The 17,050-nt window shown below is 53.9% G+C and overlaps 11 protein-coding genes across 11 annotated transcripts; 4 read left to right on the top strand and 7 right to left on the bottom strand.

Annotated features, from left to right (window-relative positions):
* Positions 1 to 83: 83 nt before the first annotated feature.
* On the bottom strand, positions 84 to 689 carry GL50803_00101943 (putative GINS complex protein; the record flags this gene model as incomplete). Its single annotated transcript, XM_001706566.1, has 1 exon — positions 84 to 689. One exon carries the CDS (start codon positions 687 to 689, stop codon positions 84 to 86), a length of 606 nt encoding a protein of 201 aa, XP_001706618.1.
* A 9-nt stretch (positions 690 to 698) lies between these two features.
* Positions 699 to 1,220, top strand: GL50803_003419 (uncharacterized protein; the record flags this gene model as incomplete). Its single annotated transcript, XM_001706565.1, has 1 exon — positions 699 to 1,220. One exon carries the CDS (start codon positions 699 to 701, stop codon positions 1,218 to 1,220), a length of 522 nt encoding a protein of 173 aa, XP_001706617.1.
* Positions 1,221 to 1,299: 79 nt separating this feature from the next.
* Positions 1,300 to 2,619, top strand: GL50803_003420 (uncharacterized protein; the record flags this gene model as incomplete). The annotated part of the gene is made up of 1 exon (XM_038046072.1): positions 1,300 to 2,619. One exon carries the CDS (start codon positions 1,300 to 1,302, stop codon positions 2,617 to 2,619), a length of 1,320 nt encoding a protein of 439 aa, XP_037901991.1.
* Positions 2,601 to 3,731, bottom strand: GL50803_003421 (uncharacterized protein; the record flags this gene model as incomplete). The annotated part of the gene is made up of 1 exon (XM_001706564.1): positions 2,601 to 3,731. One exon carries the CDS (start codon positions 3,729 to 3,731, stop codon positions 2,601 to 2,603), a length of 1,131 nt encoding a protein of 376 aa, XP_001706616.1.
* A 1,347-nt stretch (positions 3,732 to 5,078) lies between these two features.
* On the bottom strand, positions 5,079 to 6,653 carry GL50803_00114044 (uncharacterized protein; the record flags this gene model as incomplete). Its single annotated transcript, XM_001706561.1, has 1 exon — positions 5,079 to 6,653. The coding sequence occupies one exon, from the start codon at positions 6,651 to 6,653 to the stop codon at positions 5,079 to 5,081; it is 1,575 nt and encodes a 524-aa protein (XP_001706613.1).
* A 12-nt stretch (positions 6,654 to 6,665) lies between these two features.
* Positions 6,666 to 8,984, bottom strand: GL50803_00114043 (uncharacterized protein; the record flags this gene model as incomplete). Its single annotated transcript, XM_001706560.1, has 1 exon — positions 6,666 to 8,984. One exon carries the CDS (start codon positions 8,982 to 8,984, stop codon positions 6,666 to 6,668), a length of 2,319 nt encoding a protein of 772 aa, XP_001706612.1.
* Positions 8,985 to 9,219: 235 nt separating this feature from the next.
* Positions 9,220 to 11,703, bottom strand: GL50803_00114042 (High cysteine membrane protein Group 4; the record flags this gene model as incomplete). The annotated part of the gene is made up of 1 exon (XM_001706559.1): positions 9,220 to 11,703. The coding sequence occupies one exon, from the start codon at positions 11,701 to 11,703 to the stop codon at positions 9,220 to 9,222; it is 2,484 nt and encodes an 827-aa protein (XP_001706611.1).
* Positions 11,704 to 12,955: 1,252 nt separating this feature from the next.
* Positions 12,956 to 14,578, top strand: GL50803_0015285 (uncharacterized protein; the record flags this gene model as incomplete). The annotated part of the gene is made up of 1 exon (XM_038045820.1): positions 12,956 to 14,578. One exon carries the CDS (start codon positions 12,956 to 12,958, stop codon positions 14,576 to 14,578), a length of 1,623 nt encoding a protein of 540 aa, XP_037901990.1.
* Positions 14,579 to 14,644: 66 nt separating this feature from the next.
* Positions 14,645 to 15,778, bottom strand: GL50803_0010783 (3-mercaptopyruvate sulfurtransferase/Thiosulfate sulfurtransferase; the record flags this gene model as incomplete). The annotated part of the gene is made up of 1 exon (XM_001706557.2): positions 14,645 to 15,778. The coding sequence occupies one exon, from the start codon at positions 15,776 to 15,778 to the stop codon at positions 14,645 to 14,647; it is 1,134 nt and encodes a 377-aa protein (XP_001706609.2).
* Positions 15,779 to 15,903: 125 nt separating this feature from the next.
* GL50803_0015284 (Phosphate-starvation-inducible E) lies at positions 15,904 to 16,722 on the top strand (the record flags this gene model as incomplete). Its single annotated transcript, XM_001706554.1, has 1 exon — positions 15,904 to 16,722. One exon carries the CDS (start codon positions 15,904 to 15,906, stop codon positions 16,720 to 16,722), a length of 819 nt encoding a protein of 272 aa, XP_001706606.1.
* Positions 16,723 to 16,763: 41 nt separating this feature from the next.
* Positions 16,764 to 17,009, bottom strand: GL50803_0010780 (Ribosomal protein S27; the record flags this gene model as incomplete). The annotated part of the gene is made up of 1 exon (XM_001706553.2): positions 16,764 to 17,009. The coding sequence occupies one exon, from the start codon at positions 17,007 to 17,009 to the stop codon at positions 16,764 to 16,766; it is 246 nt and encodes an 81-aa protein (XP_001706605.2).
* Positions 17,010 to 17,050: the final 41 nt, after the last annotated feature.

Below are 17,050 nucleotides of genomic sequence, written 5' to 3'. Positions count from 1 at the left end.
CTTTCTCAGTGTGCGCACGGCACTTAGAACAAGTAAACACAGAGCAGGGCTGGTATAATCAAAGTAGCATCAGGGCTACACGGCTAGGCACTGTTTGCAGAGTCATAGAGGGACAAGTGGTGAATTTCCGAGAAACTGTCTGAGAATTGTTTGTAAGTGTTTAAGCCAATCAGCTCGAACTTGGTGGCATTAGTAAGATTTGGAGCCAGACGGTTTCCTATGGCTGTGTCGATGATGTCCTTCAGTTTCTGCCGACGGATATCAAAGAGATTGTTGAGATTGAACTCAATTGCCAGCAGTGTGGCGCTTCCCGAAAGGTCAGCAGATGCATGCTCGTCGGGGTGCTCTCGAAATACTATAAGCAGTCTTCTCGAAACCTCAAAGAAGTGTGGCTGTAACTCCTGGAGACCAGGGTTCTCCATCTCATTATTGATATAAGTGCGCGTTCTATCCAGTTTCAACCACTCTGGCATGCATATTGTAGCCTGCTGTGTATCAAAGAGCTGCAGAGCAAGGTAGAGTGGAACCTCTGCGCTTCGATAGCAATGAAGCCCGTGTATCTGAAGGTTTAGAAGATTGATGGTCTCGCGAATAGTCCCTCGCATGGACACAGTAACAAGGGTATCCTGGCCCTCAAAATATGCTGTGGTAAAGCTGTCACTTGCGGGAGCTAAATCGGTAGTCTCCATAAGTAAAAAATGCCACCGAAATCTGGGGCAGGAGACAAGAAGAAGCAAGAGGCGGAGGAGTTTGAGCTGCAAGAAAAGCTTAAGCAAGCTGCTGCACGCATTGAATCTTTGGAACGAGAGATTCTAATGAAGACAGAGGAAAACGCACGATTAATATCTGAAATAAGGATATTTGAAGCTCAGGTGAAACAGCTCTCCTCGGACATAGAGCGTGAGCGTGCAGACAGACACGACGTTGCTGTAGACATGACTCGTCAGTTTAAAAGCATGCAGGACGAGCTTCTTAAGGACATTATCGATAGGGAAAGGGGGATAGAAGTTGTCCGTGCGCAAAATGCCAAGGAGAAGATTCAGTTAGAGTCGGACCTACGAGAGCGGGACGAGCTTATCCAGCGTAAGGATAATGAGATACTAGACCTGAAAAACAGACTTGATCAGCTGAGCAGAGAGTTCTCTGCCATTCTTCGAGAGACTCTGGATACCATTTCTGAAAAGATTGAAAATAGAACCGATGAGCTAAACTTGCAGTGATGTGTGGAGTGCTGCGGGTCGATGGGTCCACAGTCTGTGAGGAAAAGGTGTTTACTTTTTCTCTGTAAATAAAAAAGCCATGTCTGCTGACCCCCTTCTCTACCAGTACCGCACAATCAGCCAGCAGCACCCTCACCAGGTTGCACTGGCATATCTAGGCAAGCTTCTGGCTTATACGAAGGGTGGGTTCTGCTACTTGCCCGATGAGCCCGCCCCCATCGTAGCCCCAGAGCAATATCTAGACACGATATCAAATATCTCCGGTCTTCTGTTGAACGCAGGAAGCATGCAAAACGTTGCCAAGAGCATCTATTCCCCACTAAAATCAAAGTCTTCCAAGCACAGCAAAGTCGAGTATGTTCTTTTGAGCAGTCCAGATAAGTACTTCATATCCTCACCGATGGATACGCCAACAGGAATCTTACTGTTCACAGTCTCCCTATGTCCTCCTCTCTCTTATCTTTGGCACATATACATTAAGCTCAAGCGGATAACCAGTCACATAGGGTCGCCCACATATCCACCTAAGTTTGTCAAGCTATATATGTCGTTCACCCCTCTTCTGAAGAACGGGTATGTCTATGAATCCGACCCCTTTCCCATCAGTAACACCGATGAGGTGCAGTGCTTGAGTCTTCCCTCATCCATACCTGGGGCCCTCTTTGTACACGTAATTCTCTGTGGAGCACGCCAGCAATCTCCAGAGGATGGTAAGTACTATGTGGCAATCGAACATATGGCGTTTAATGGTGTCGTTGCCGGGAGCTTGGCAGCCACCGCAATGCGGACTCTAGAGATGTCCCGTGTGGGAATACACATGAGCAGGACTAGCAGTGTGATGATCCACGATGTAATGAGAAATCACGTATTGAATACATGCAACGCTCTAAGCAAGATAAATATCAATTGCTACCGGACAATCTCTAATTGGGCCACACGGAAATTGGATGCTCAGGCAAAGGAAGCTGGAGGCGTGTCCTGTTTGCAACTTTTCGATAACCTAAAGCAAAAGGGTTTGCCAGAAACAGCAAGCACTATGCATCTGCCCACTATAAACCATAGAGCATTGAACATCTTATCTCCCTCAGAAATTCGCATATCTTCTGTACCCTCTGTGCACAAGAATTTCATCCTAAGTGCGCTAACCAATGAGATCACAAGAGAGGACTGTGAAAACAATCTGCGTATATGTACCTCCAGATACTGCGCCAATTCTCTCAAATGGATCGAAAGCACTCTAGTGTACATTGCAGTGGAGGCTAATCAGTTTAAGTCCAGGCGCTCCAAAGACAGAATGCTACTTCAAAGTGGACAGCCGTACTTTATAGCTAAAATAGAGTATAATTCTGCGTTTGCCAAAAGATGGAACCTGGATGCAAGTCATGTTTCTTCGCTATAACTGAGATTTGACGGCACCGAGGCAGGTCCGCACGAATCATCAGTAATGAATCGCTCTAGCTCTGGGAGGTACTCCAAGTGGTTCTTGTATATGTCTGTCTTGAGAGCACTGCCTATCCACTTGTGGGTTGTTGCATTGTGACGATTAGACTTTGATCTCTTTTGATTCCTGCTTTCCACCGCGTTGATACAGAGGCCGAACTTTACTTCCATTTTGCGCCTAAAAGTATCGCTTATGCATAGCTCATAGCTGTCGTGTAGAAATTTCTTGAGGGAGCTTAGTCTGAAGATACACCGGTTTATTCTGCGATGAAGGCTCAGGGCAGGTGCGAACTGGTTAATCATTTTGAGCACTACGGTGAGTAATTGAATGATGCGTGGAGTTTTTACGTCACCCTCCTTCAAGAACAGGAGGGGGCATGCTTGCAATAGGGGGTTGTATGGTTCTTCTTGCCCGTACGCGAAGTCTTCCTGGAGTCCGCCTGGTGGTGTCTGAAGCATACTCTTGGCCAATAACAGATCCCGTTCTCCGTGTACCCTGAGATCGATTACTTTCATATTTGAAAACGGAAGAATGGTGTGCACATTAACGGCTATGGATTCCCAAAGACAGCCTAGAGCAAAAACAAAGTAGCAGCAGGGGATTGACGTGGACGGTGTGTATGATATTTGAAACAAAAGGTCATTCCACGCCTCGTCCTCTTGAATGGCTTCTATATACCGATGCAACTCTGTGAGATATTTGGATTCACGGGCGCCTCGGTATATGTTTGTAAACTGTAAATAGATCGAGGGATCATGCTTAATGTCAAGCTCGTAAAAGGCCCGAGTGTCTCGAAAGTATTGGATAAAGAAGCTGTGTACACGGTTTAAGTACATAGTGGATGTCTCGACACAGCTATAAAACAGCATAACAACAGCCCAGGGCAGAGAGCATTCCCCCTGGGAAGGAGTACAAGCTGGAATGAAATTGGCCGAGCAAGTAAACGCATAACTAAGAAGCAAGGCTCCTTGAAAGCTTTTGAAGGTGAGAGGATTTATTGGTGAGGCCAACTCGTTGCCAAATGCCTCAACGCAACGTTGCAGATCCATTATCTCCGTAAATTCAGCCATCCAGTCTTAAAGGAACAGCGAAATGATTTATCTGTACAGATGTATAGATAGGTATTGCTATAGAATTGGGATCTGACCTGAGATAAAGAACTTGGAGGAGGAAAAGAGGGGAACAGAACGTCCCAAGTTTATTTTTTAGGCTCATATGTTTCTCGCTTATCTGGGTCTTGATCGGTGAATTAAAAACGAGCTCTCACAAGGGACCAAAGTATTAGCACATTTTAATCTTGCAGATGCTTTTAGTGTTTTATTTGAATGCATATCTAACAAATGTACCATGCACTCTTTAATGAGCTATCGTGCCACAAAATGTTACTCTACAAGCAGATCGAGATGGTGTCCGAGACAATTAATCTAGTGGATAGAGTGATATCAGTTTCGTCTGCTCTACGGGTTGTGGTTTAGTTTATCAGTGCACGTTCAGTGAGCAGGAAATAACACTTACAATTGCATGGCCTCTAAACTCAATGTCCCCCTTTACTTACTTCTTGTTTGCTCTAGTATGTTTCTGGCTCCATGACAGTGCAGCAGTATAGTTCAGAGTCCTTAAGACGTTGTCTAAGACAATGGTGCTGATCATAAGCATAACAATCGTAACAATGTAAAACACTCTAGTGACATACTGACTACCCAGAATAGTGCTGGAGTCTCACACAGAACTTTATTAGGATAAAAGACATTATAAGGCTCACTTACATCTATAAAACCACAGCCATAATCGCACTTCTTAATTTGCAGTCACCAACTTTTTAAAACCTTTATACAAGTAACCACAGAGCCATAGATGCTCAGCTCTCTTTCGAAAACGAAAAGCTAGACTAAGACAACTGTCACGGTGCTGACGATGAGGATGCCAGATGGCTCCTATTGAGAGAGCGAGCTCAGGGCTCGCCTCGCGATGTGTTTTGTACCCCCTCTTCCGGGTAGAAGTCACGGTTGCAGGAGCCATATCCCATCATTAAACACTGCACAGTCCTTCAGGCACCCGTAGCGAGTTCCATTATATGTTATTCCGTACTCGTGTACAACACCTTTGTCACTGTTACGGATTGTTTTGCTAGGAAGAAACTGAGAGGTTTAGCATCCTCTTTTCAGCTCGAAGGAGCCTGTACCATAAAGAGCATGTCAAGCATTGCCAGTATTAAAGCAACTAGACATTGCTATCAGAAGCTTGCAGGAGCATATTGAGTTTTCGGTTTGCGGCAGATCAAGCGTCTTGAAGGATCCTCTGTCGTCTCCACCTGCTTCACGCCGTGCTCCGGTGGGCTGGCACTCTGCGGTCGGCTCGAGCGCCTGCGGGCCTAGGTAGTAAATTGCCATCAGCGGGTCCTGCTCGCGGCCGCAGACCTATTGCCTGGGAGCGGGGAGCTCCACGTCGCGGCCCTCGAGCCCGGGGGGCACGCGGTCGAGGACGGCGACAGATACGCCGCTCACGCCCTCCTCGCGCAGCGCGCTGGCCAGGCGCTTCCTGAACCACTTGGCGGAGCTGGCCTCCTTGCCCTCCCGGTACTTGAAGCAGAAGTAGAGGGTCCCCCCGCCCCCCTCGTTCTGCACGACCCGGCTCAGCAGGTTCCACCACAGCAGCGGGCGGTCCTCGCCGCACCAGAAGCCCTCGCGCCGCCCGAGATCTCGGTAGGCCTCGGGCAGGTGGGCGACCTCCACGACGGGGCCCTGGGCCGCCTCTGCAGGGCCCCCGGCGCCGCACCAGACGTCCCCGGGGTCGAGGGCCGCGAGGCCGGAGCAGTCGCCGGGCACGCGCCCCTGGACGGCCCGGATCCCGACGCCCCGGTCGCGGGCCCTTCTGCAGGCCTCGGCGAACTTCTGCAGGGGCGCGGCGTGCCTGAAGCCGATGTACATCACGTACTCCCCGGCCTCCTCGCCGTGCAGGACGCGGTCCGGGGGCGTCTTCCCCTTCAGGACCCCCAGCCCCCGGAAGCCGGCCCCCCGGTACGCGTCGGGGATGCCTGTGAGCCGCACGACGCAGGCCGGGTCGCCGAAGGACGCGCCCGCCCGGGCCTTGGTCCTCGTGGTCCCGACGTCGGTGTTGAGCACGACGCGCCGCTGGGCCCTCTTGATGGGCGGCTCGTCTGGAGGCTCTCCCGTCCCATCGGAGGAGCCGGAGAGCTCGACGTCGCTCACGGCGGGCGTCCCGTCCACGCGCTCCGACAGCGTGCGGAGGTCGCGCCCGGGGGCCTCTGCGTATGCGTAGACGCTGCTGCGCCGGAGGGCCGGCCCCACGAGGAAGTTCCGCTGGCAGACGGAGTAGGCGCAGAGGCACGCGGCATGGGCGGTGGGGAAGCGGGCCGCATAGCCCCGCAGCGCCCGCGCGCCCTCCCCGAGGACGAACTCGGAGAGGGAGACGCCCTCGGCGAAGACCGCGAGGTCTGCCAGCAGGCCGTCCCCGGACCCGGGGGCGCGGGGCACGACCCAGAGCGTGCCGTGGGCCTCGTGGGACTGCGGGAGGGACGAGAGGGCGCCGAGGCTGCTGAGCGAGACCTCGACCAGGGAGCCCGCGATGGCGCCCGCGGCCGGCAGGGGGGTGCGCGGCGGCTCGCAGGCCGGCTTCTCTGCAGCCCCGCCGGGCCCGTACCGCTCGAGCAGCCGGCGCTCCCTCGGGTCGAGCGGGCGGCTCCCCCGGGCCTCGGCCTCCCGGCGGCCCCTCGCCACGCCGTCCCCCAGCGCCGCGGCCCGCCCCTCCTCGACGCACAGGCTCCTCTGGATGGTGTCGGCCAGGACGTCCGGGTCCCCCGTGAGCTCCAGGGTGCGGGCCGCCAGCCCGAAGAACGCCAGAAAGGTCCTCTGCTCGAGGCGCACGTTCACACTCAGCATGCATTTACGGACCCGGGCGGCGTACAGCGCGTGCGCCCCGTCCCCTGGCACGGCCGGCGGGGAGAGGGCGGCACCGGCGGGGCCCGCGGACATTTTAAGGAGGGCCTATGCCCCCAGAATGCCGCACTTCATGGCCAGCGACGCGTGCGGGAACTCGTCCCCGTCGGCGACCACGCGGTGGTTCGTCACCGTCGCGGCCCCGAACGGGACGAGGTCCGACGTGATGACCTGGCCGTTGCTCCGCAGCCGGACCAGGCAGGACAGCCCGGAGGCGCCGAACGCCCCCGCGCAGATCTGCGCCCACTTGGCCGCGTCGCTGACGGGGAGGCAGACGTCCGGGAGCCCGACGGCCCGGAACCCGTTCGCCAGCAGGACGTGGATGAGGGGCTCCTCCCTGTTCGCGCTGTCTCGCAGGGTGAACGCACCGTTCAGGCTGCAGAGGCTGTGCTCCAGCAGGCCGCAGACAGAGGCGATCCGCTCCCGCGAGATCGGGAGGGCCAGGTAGAGCGGGCCGGCGGGCGGGGCGCTGGCCAGCTCGGAGAGCGAGCGGATGTCCGCCAGCCGGCCCTGGGCCCTCCTCGGCGCAGAGGGGCCGGGGGGCGTCTGCGCCGCGAGCCGGAGGTAGTCCAGCAGCCCCAGCTCCGCGACGGACGAAAAGTAGTACTGGAGGCGCAGGAGCCGGCAGCCGAGCACGAACCTCCGCGCAGCGCGGGGCGCCGCCAGGAGCCGCCGGAGGAGGTGGCCGTAGAAGGCAGAGCCGTCGTCGCAGTAGAGCCCCGGCGCCCTGCCGGAGGCGAGCAGCAGGGGGCTCCGCCTCGAGGGGAGGATCTTCTCGGCGCGCGGCGCGGGGAGCCTCTGGAGGTGCGGCACCGCGGAGAGAGAGGCGACGAAGCAGCCGCCCTCGACGTCGTCGGCCAGGAGGTTGACGACGCAGAGGGGCCTCCCCGTGGCGGCGCAGAACTGCTGCAGCGCAAGGCAGCCGGAGCCCGGGTCTGCGGAGAGCACCTGGGACGAGGCGTCGAGGTGGAGCCGCGGCACGTAGAGCGGCCTGCCGCACCGCTGGCACGACCTCCCACGAGAGACGGGCTCCGAAGAAGGCTCCGCGCCGCCCTGGCCGTCCTCTGCCTGCCTGCCGGTGTGCCCGGGCGGGTCCGGGGCCGCGCTGTAGAGCACGTTGAAGGCCGAAACCGCCGGCCTGTGCTCCAGGAGGAGCGTGCAGGGGGAGCCCGCGCAGGTGCAGTAGGCGGCGTCCAGGGGCGTGTGGGCGGCGCGGGCCCTGAAGAGCTGCCGCCTGTGCTCGGGAAGCAGCGCGGCGACGGTGTCGTCCAGCAGCCGGGCCAGCGGGTACGGGCCGAGGTAGGCGATCCTGAAGTCGGCGCAGCAGAGGTTGCTCAGGACCAGGTTCACGAACCGCGCGCCCTCCCTGCGGTAGACGTTGAGGAGCCGCGAGGCCGCCCGGTGCTGCTCCTCCGTGTAGCGCAGCACGCAGTACCTGCAGGCGGCCTGGCCTCCCGGGGGCCGGATGCCCTGCGAGGCCGGCTCCAGCCTCAGGTAGTGGCCCGCAACGACGTCCTGCTCCAGCGCGCGGAGGTGCGAGCGCAGGTCCTGCTCGGACGCGAAGGAGAGCAGCGTGGCGCCGAGGCCCGCGGGGGCGGGGGGAGCAAGGGCGTCTGCGAGCCCCGGCGCCGGACTGCCCCCGTACTCGGCCTGGAGGTCGCGGAAGGCGCCCGGGAGAGGAGGGGGCTGCAGGGGGCTCGACGGCCGGGCGGCGGGCAGGCTGCGGGGCGGCGCGAGCTGCGAGAGGGAGCAGAGAAGGTGGTGGATCTCCTGGGAGACGAGGTCCCTCACCGCGGCCACGGTCCCGGGGCGGAGGCCGCGGAGGTGGCCCTCGACGCTGGCGAGGAAGCTCCGGGCCAGGTTGTTCGCGGCGCCGTACAGCCCCCCGCCCAATGCCCCGGCCGCGAAGAGCAGGGAGACGGCGTACGAGTGGGGCCCCGGGCTGTGCTGCAGGTGCTCGGAGAGGGGAAACGCCCGGGCGGCGCCGACGTCAAAGTTGTGCACCTCGTTGAAGAGGAACTCGTTCACGCGGTCGTGCACGGACGGGGCCCTGGAGGGCGGGGCGGGCCCCAGCAGGCGCGGCCGGGCCGGGCGGGGGAGCGAGCACAGGGTTCCGACGTAGACGCTGCCGGCCGCCTCCGTGGCCCCGAGCTCCTTCACCCGCCAGAGCCCGGGGCGCGCGCTCCCCGCCAGCGCGAGCTCGTCGTCGAAGGCGAGCTTGATGGCCTGGGCCGTCTTGCGCAGGTCCTCCTCGGCCAGGCGGCGGCTGCGGCTCACCCAGCACCAGACCGGGACGGGGACCGCCGAGACGCTTATGGAGAGCTGGACCTCCTCGACAAGGCCGGTGTCGATGAACGCATAGCGCATGCCCGCGGCCGCCGAAGTATTTTATGGAAAGCTCCCGGGCCGGCCGGGCTCCCGGGCGGGCGGTGTGGGCAGGCTGCCTTTCTATCCGCTAGCTGGAGCGCACCCAGAGGCGCCGCAGCAAGACAGCGCGGATGCAGATCAAGTCGTTCACTGTGGAAGGACACCGAGAATAGTGCTCAGCACACCGCGAGCACGGCCCTATTGTAGATATCCGTATCGCAAGCTGTTGGAATTGTTATACGGACTTCGGGCGAACAAGCGCCGTGGTACTCGGAGAAGCGCCGATGCGCTTGCCTCTACAAAGGAACCACCAGCAAAGGAAACCAACCAAAACACCGATGACAGCTACCCCGGCCACTGTTCCTCCTGCGATCGCCGCCGTCCTCTTCCTGGCCAGCTCCTTGGCTGGGACACAGACGCCCTTCGTGAGGACCGCGTCGAGCTCGCACATGCACAGCCCCTGGTTCGATGAGGCCCTGGCACCGCACCCCTCTGCACACGTCCGCTGGTCTACTTGGACGTTGTGGCCCGAGGTGACACACAAGAGGCACCTACCCGACTCATCGCAGGCAGCACACAACGGCATGTCAGGGGGACACTCGGTTGGGAGCACACACCCGGACCTGTCCAGCGCCGGCAGGAAGCCCCGCTCGCACCAGCACCTCCGCACGCCGCCGGACACCTCTCCCACCACCTTGTCCCCGGTGCACTCCCCCAGGCACGACTGCCCGTCCAGGCTCACGAAGAGCTCCCCCGCGCACTCTGTGCAGAAGGAGGCATGCCCGCAGGTCTTGCACCCCGGAGTGGCGCAGGGCAGGCACGCGTCTCCGTATGCGTAGTACCCGTCCCCACAGGCGCCGGGGTCGACGCAGCTCCCGGTGGCGGCACCCGAGGCCCTCTTCAGGAGCGCTCCAGAGGGGCACCTGGTGCAGTGGCCGGGGCCAGGGGCAGTGCACGCCAGACATGTCGGATCGCACTCCAGCAGCTTTCCATCGTCCGATATCCCGTACCCCTCCTTGGTCTTCTCACACTTTCCATTTGACTGCTTGTCACAGATAGTGCTTCCCGGATAGTGCTCCGTTGTGTAGCAGCCCCCGTTCATCAGGAAGGCCGCTCCTGAGCATGTAGTACAAGCACCATTTGCCGTGCTGGTACAGTACGCGTCTCTTTGTGTGTTCGGAATACACACCCCGTTGAACGGATACGTGCTTGCGTCCTTGCAGCGCGTGCAGTACCTGCTGCCGTCGATGGTGATGCCGCACTCTGCACACTCACTACTAACAGAACACTGATTGATGCAGTCTGCACTCTCGCTAGAGACGATCGAGAAGTTCAGGATCTTGCCGGGGCTGCACTGCTGACAGCCGGTTAGTGTGCCATCCTTGCAGACAGCGCACGAGTCCGTGCATGATATGCACGTTCCGGAGCTGTTGTAGAACGTCGGCTTGCAGACGCATCGACACGACACTTCAGTTGACTCGCTCCCCTCTGCTACCTTCGTGCACACTCCCCGAGTGTCTCCGCTGCAGCCTTCACTGCAGGACTTCCCGTCCACTCCTAGGCACCCTGCCGAGCACCGCGTGCAAGTGACAGCACCGCTGGCATAGTTACACGTAGCACAGCCAGAGATGCCACCGTTTGCAATATCGCCACACAGATATCCATTTTTATTGTTATCGCCATTCTTAGAGAAGATCCATTTGAAAGCACTATTCCATTGTTCACAGGCATTTGATCCAATTCTTGAACAGAGTCTTGAGCTAATATGGGCGTCCTCGTCGTAGCAGCCGCCGTAGAAGAGGAAGGACTTCGCAGAAGCGGGACAGGCCGTGCATAGTCCCTTAGTTGGATCCTTTGTGCACTTAAAAGCGATCTCTTCAATAGATGGATTTTCCTTGATAAGAATGCATGCTCCGTTCCTGGGTGCGTATGATGCATTTGCGCACTCTTTGCAGATAGTAACATTATCTAGTTCGTACTGGTTGGCTTCTACACAGATGGCAAATCCAGTCGAACTGTGTCGGCTGTAGCATCCATACTCATAGAACAAATGTGTCTTGTAGCATGACGTGCAGTAACCATTGACGCAATTGTGAGGCCCTTTGGCTTGGCATTGATAGTCAATCGGATAAAAATGTCTATCCTTGTCAGTATAGTGACATTTAACACACAGAGCGATGCCTATTTTATCAGTGATGGGGGGAAGGCAATCTAGGCACCCAGAGGCACCCTTGTACCCATTGAACCCGACCGTGTCGGAGCACAGGATGCACTTCTCAGCTGCACTTGTGTCTGGATTGGTGAAAACATACATTTCAGTGTTATTTTTATAGCATTCAGTACACACTCCATTCGATGCTTCAGAGCACAAGAAATTGCCCAGATTTCTGTCCTGTGTTGTTGTAATTTTATAGCAGCTGCCATAGAATAAAAATATGTTTGTTTCCTGTTTGCATGCAATACACCGAGTCGGCGATGCAGGGTCATCCGGAGTACATGGAGGGGAGCTAGCTCCTGGGTATTTCTGGCATTTTCCATCTATTGGAACATACCCAGGAACGCACTGGGTGCACAATTGATCTGATCCTAGTAAGATACATCTATCCTGGGCGCAATTCTCCTGCTTGCCCTCACATCCCACGCCGAACTTGTTGTAATACACATCTCTTGAACTTTTGCAAAGAGAAGCAAGGAGAGCCAGCGGCAGAAGGCCGAGCATTTAGCGTTTTTCATAAAGTGTAGCACAATATGTACCAAAGGGTTTCTATATGTGTAAGCCTGCCACTCATTGATAACGTGACCACGATGACACTATCCCGCTGAGCTAGGACTCTATCTGAGTTCCCTTCTCTTCGGTCCTCATACTCTCTGCCTACCCCTGTAAATTGTATAGTTTAGAATAATACCGTCTACAGAGGCATGCATCAGCCAAACAGCTCGGTCGTCTGTAGTAACAGTGGAAGGTTAAGAATGAATCCATGTACTTAACAAAATCTGTTATGTAAAGGATGCTATCTGAGAGTGTTGAACTAAATAGAAGATACAGCCAGAGGGGAAGCCAGACACACTGGTTCATCGATCCGCCCCGGTCTTGTCTACAGCTGCTCTAGTATTGTGTAGGCGGCTAGCATGTGGCCTGTAACAGTAGGGAACAGAACTACGAGAGACCGTGGCGACTATGCCCAGATAGCCGTGAAGGACACACACAGGAGATCTGCATGGAGTCGCACAGGGTCATGAAACAGCAGAGCAGGGGTCAAACACATACTATCATGAGCAATCAATCGGAGCTCACTGGGATACTGACACGACATATCAAATTTGTCCCGGAGGGTCACGGTTTGTCCAGAAGGAAAACAGACGGCCTATCGATGAATTTTCCAGTTGTCGCTGCCAGTGGAAGCGATGCTTATAATAGAGTGTGCTACATGCTCTTATCAGCATTAGCAGGTCGTCTTGCAATGCAGGATTATTACTGAAGCCTATTACTAGTACCTATTTACCGTGAGGCCACTTGAAGGAATACTTACTATATCATTATGGCTATAGTACTACTGACTTGAATTGATGGGTCTGCTTAATTTTTCTTCGATAGTGTCTTTCATATTGTGCTATAGGAATCATACAGTAGTAGTAGGGTATTGGCATATATATTTATAATGAGCTTATATAGCTTAAGGTTCTATTGTGATAATTGAGTAGTGGTTTCAGATACTCTGAAATATCAGAGCATATGGGTAGCCCCATTATTCCTATCCAGTTTCACTCCATCCTCTTGCATCTGGTGCCGAGGTTCACTTGTAAGGTCTGATTCCATATGGCCTATCGATCCACATCTTTGTATAGTTACCAAGTTGCTAGTTTCCACATGTCCACGTGGCTCAGTAGTGGCGAGCAAGACCGCTCCCCTGAAGCGTAGTAAATTCTTCACATATATAAGAATCAGTAGCACAAATTAAATTTGAAACTCCATGCCTGGGCCTCTGATATCCATGGATGGAGGCGTGATGGAGAAGATGCGCCAAGTAGGGCGCCCTATAGCCGAAGGATCTGGATGGTTGCCCTATCATGATACTGCCCTATCTAAGCAAATCTCTGAAGAGCTCAAGTTGCGAGCACTCTCCACTAACGCAGATATTTCCTTTATCGGTTTTCATCCACGCTTTCCAGACTTCATGATTGTAATTGCTGGGCCACTTTTGTATATCTATAACGCTCTTAGCGGCGATTGTTTATCTATTATCGAGATAGTACCAAAGCAGGACCAACAAGCTCAGGGAATGGGCGAGAGATTCACAGTGCGAAGCGCTTGTATCTGCTCTGAATTGCAATTAAAAACCCCGTTCGGACAGCAACCATTGTATGAAGTATCGACCCCTGTATTGAGCGTCTTGATAGTGACAGAAGAGGCACCTCATTACATAATAGTAGTAGAGATCCCCACGGATTACAAACGTGCATGCATATCAGTTAAGCGCGTTTTCTGCTCTTGTGAGCCTGTTGAGATTATTAGTGAAAGTCACCCGTTCTCATCAGTTGGTTCAGCGGCGGTGAAATCTGATCCGTCTAACCAGCAAGGTGCTGCAATGAAGTCTGGGACATCGTTCATCTATCTTGTAGAACCTCGAACCCTTACAGTATGTCAATTGAATAGTATTTCAGGCACTCGCTCGATCAAGCCAGCGAGGATAGCCTTTCCGAACTTAATATCTGTTGCTACTACCCCCAAACACGGCACAATTGCTGTTGCATCTGGTACAAGGGTTTACTTCATCCACATCGATGAAAAGATAGTGACAGAGCATACCTCGGCGATGGGGCAGAGAGGCGCTTCACATGCAAGTAGGCACAGCCTTGAGCCCTCCATAATAAAGGTTCTATCATTTGATGAGGCCAGAGAATGTAAAGGAATACAGAGAGTATCTATTTCTAACGATGGCACTAAGCTACTTTTAGCGTTTAAAACTCACATGGCAGTATACCTAATTGATCAAGGATTTGTACCTCGCGTCTCTACGGCCTCTTCTGGCCCCTCTGCTCATCTGATAGCCAGGGGATCTGCTCAGGAAGCCAGACTGATTGCTCGACTCCACTTTCCAGAAATACCCCATCTCCTGGATGTATTTATGCGAACAAATGAGTCAGCAGCTAGGAATAACACGACTCCTTATATCCTAATAGATTTTGATTTGGGTACTTGTAGACAGATAGCAGACTCTTTTAAGAAGCAACCAGATGGACGTCTCTGCTTCTCACACATCTTTACTTTCGTTAGTAACCAGTACATTGAGTGGAGCCCGGATGATAACGTGGTAGTACTGGCTAGCCTCAACGGAATAGGAGACTCGATATATTGGGACATATCGAATAGGTCGACACCCCCATCAGACCACCAAGAAGCATGCGATATTGATGGTGTAATATGGAGTCCCGGGAGTGTAGCTAAGTGTGGCCAAATGGTCCGAAAGTGTTTCAGGTTTGTACCGGGCACTTCCATGGTTGTTACAGCATCCAACGGATCACTGCTTACATACCTGCCTATACTACCTGAACTCTTAGAATCACTGCCATCAGACGAAAATATGGTGCAATAGAATTATTAAATATTGGTGGAGAGGAATATGTAATATTTATGGGGGTGTACGATGATCAGGTTGAGGTCACTTATCATCGGAGTGGGCAGTATTTAGTGAGCCTCCGTACACTGACCAAAACCTAAGGAGTGGATCCTTTAGTATGCTATAGATACTGGGGCTTTGTCCGCTGGCTAACACAGCTGCCAATACAGCAACAGAAGTTTCATATCCACTATCTCCGTAAAATGTCACCGGCTTTGTTATGTCTATCCCTGCTGAGCGGAACTTGGATCTGAGAACAGCGGAACTACCTACTATCACACCACTTTCATCCAAGAAGCTGGTATATGGCATTATAAGAGAAAAGGGAATGGACTCTAACCGTGCTTGCTGTGTCTGTGGTGTATGATGCAGTGCCTGCAGATCTTTTTCGTGCAGGCTTCCCTCTCCGCTCGTTGATGTACTACAAGGATCCCCGCTTTCATCTTGATCAACGTAATTGCAATCTATTTGACAGGGATGTTCATCTCGTCTTATTGCACGGACATCAACCAATTGTCTAACAGTATTCTCTGTAGGACTAGAAGATGAGCTTGTGTCACCAATTTCGAGTCGCGATACAAAGGACTTAGAGTCAAGGGCCATGTCAATCTCTTCTATCATTGTAAAGAATCTTGGATACAGGGTGGAAACAACATCGGTTTTATCACTGATATTCTGTAAGACAAATCGACGTATATCGGACGGTTTAACAATCATTTCAAAACGAGGGTGTGAAGAAAAGGCGGTTTTTGGCACCGAGATTTGCTGTACTTTCCGCTTGGAGTCTATGGGCATTCCTTTCTCGATCCACTCCTTAAGACCGCCAGGATAGATCGACACTTTAGGATGGGAGAAGAAATTTAAAAGCCACCATATTCTATATGCGCTCTTTCCATCTGTATCATATAACACACAGTGCAGTCCCCTTGACAGTCCTGCCATGGTTACATACTTAGCAAAGATGTTCGGCTTAGGGATGATGGTATATTCATCCAGATCGACATCTATATCTAGCTGTACGCGAAATTGTGCCGCTGTGGGAATGTGAGCCTTGCTGAACCTCTCTGATGCCTCTGCGGCTGAAATGCCAGAATAGAGTGTGCAATCAAATAGACGAACTGCACTCTTTTGCACGTGGTCCCCTAGCCATTCTGTGCTAACAATGGTGGGGTACATGAACTTTTTCATTCGACATAATTTATTATAACATATTTTATCAATCTTTGCCATTTAGTAAATTGACAATTGCTTTTGAATTCAAAGTTTTATTACAGTATGCACAGCGCAGCTGGCAAAGTGCAATGAGCGGCACGGATGTCTTGTCGTTGGACTTGGGCGGCGAGACGGCATCTGGGCACACCCAGATAATTGACTTTGCGAAGGAAGAGCTTGCAATACAGGAGGCTACAGATGAAATATCTCTGGATATTCATGATGAGTCTTTAGTGATCGCCTCTCCAGATATGCTCTTTCCTTCGCATAAGCGGAGGCAGCAATACTCACCTGCAGGTTCTCCTCAAATGAACAGGCTTTCTCAGAAGTTACAGTCCATCAAGGTGCTCACTAGTTTAGCAATAAATACGATACACCGGATGCGAAGGGAGCACATAGTCCAGGGCCGCACACTTTTACCATCTCATCTTCCAACAATTACTGATGATGCAAACAAGATCCTTTCCACCTCCCGGGCGCACAGATGCTATTTCCGCATGGTTCTGGTTATGCTCTTTATATATGACAAGTATGTCTTGCTTCCTGCAGGAGTTATCATGGTGGTTGTCTCTGTCATGTCCATTATCCATGTAGGACATTCCATGGTAAGGGCCTACATGGAGTATCCACACATGGTCCTGGACACGGTGCAGTACCTAGAGGTGATCCGAAGTATTACGCTGGTCCTGCTTGTGGCCGAACTGTTTGACTCCCTCCTCACACAGATCAGTACGGGGTATGATCACATCCGGTCCATTATTCTCATAGGGATCATGGCGTCTGCGCGGCAGCTCATCTTCATCGACCTCGACAGTCATTCCTTCGCAGAACTGGTAGGCTTCGGGAGCCTCTGCCTCTCTCTGGGTGCTGCGTTCGCGCTCCTCACCGCCGACCCACCGAGGATCTAGCGCTTAAGTGTCTGAGCTGCAGATTTACTGGAGAACGGGCTCTACTTCTGTCTGTACCTCTCTACCTGGGACGTGAACGCGCACTTCCCACCTGTGGGGATAGAAATCTGTGATGTGCAGCCAGGGCAGAAGACAGGAGTGTTCGCATGAGAGTACACAACCACGATGTCCTGGCAGCCTGCACACTTTATCTCCAAGAAATACGAGTTTGGCCCCTGTACCAGGCGCTTCAGCTTGTGTTTGCGCTGCTCTTCGACGGGGTCGGGGTAGAGAAGATCCACGTTCATCGATACTTTTGCTCCCCTCAATTCTGATTTGAATTTAAATT

This window comes from Giardia intestinalis, chromosome 4 (genome assembly GCF_000002435.2).
Source record: "Giardia intestinalis strain WB C6 chromosome 4, whole genome shotgun sequence".
NCBI classification, from domain to species: Eukaryota; Fornicata; order Diplomonadida; family Hexamitidae; genus Giardia; species Giardia duodenalis.
Note: the sequence above shows the minus strand (reverse complement) of the source record. Positions and strands in the feature narration are given on the sequence as shown.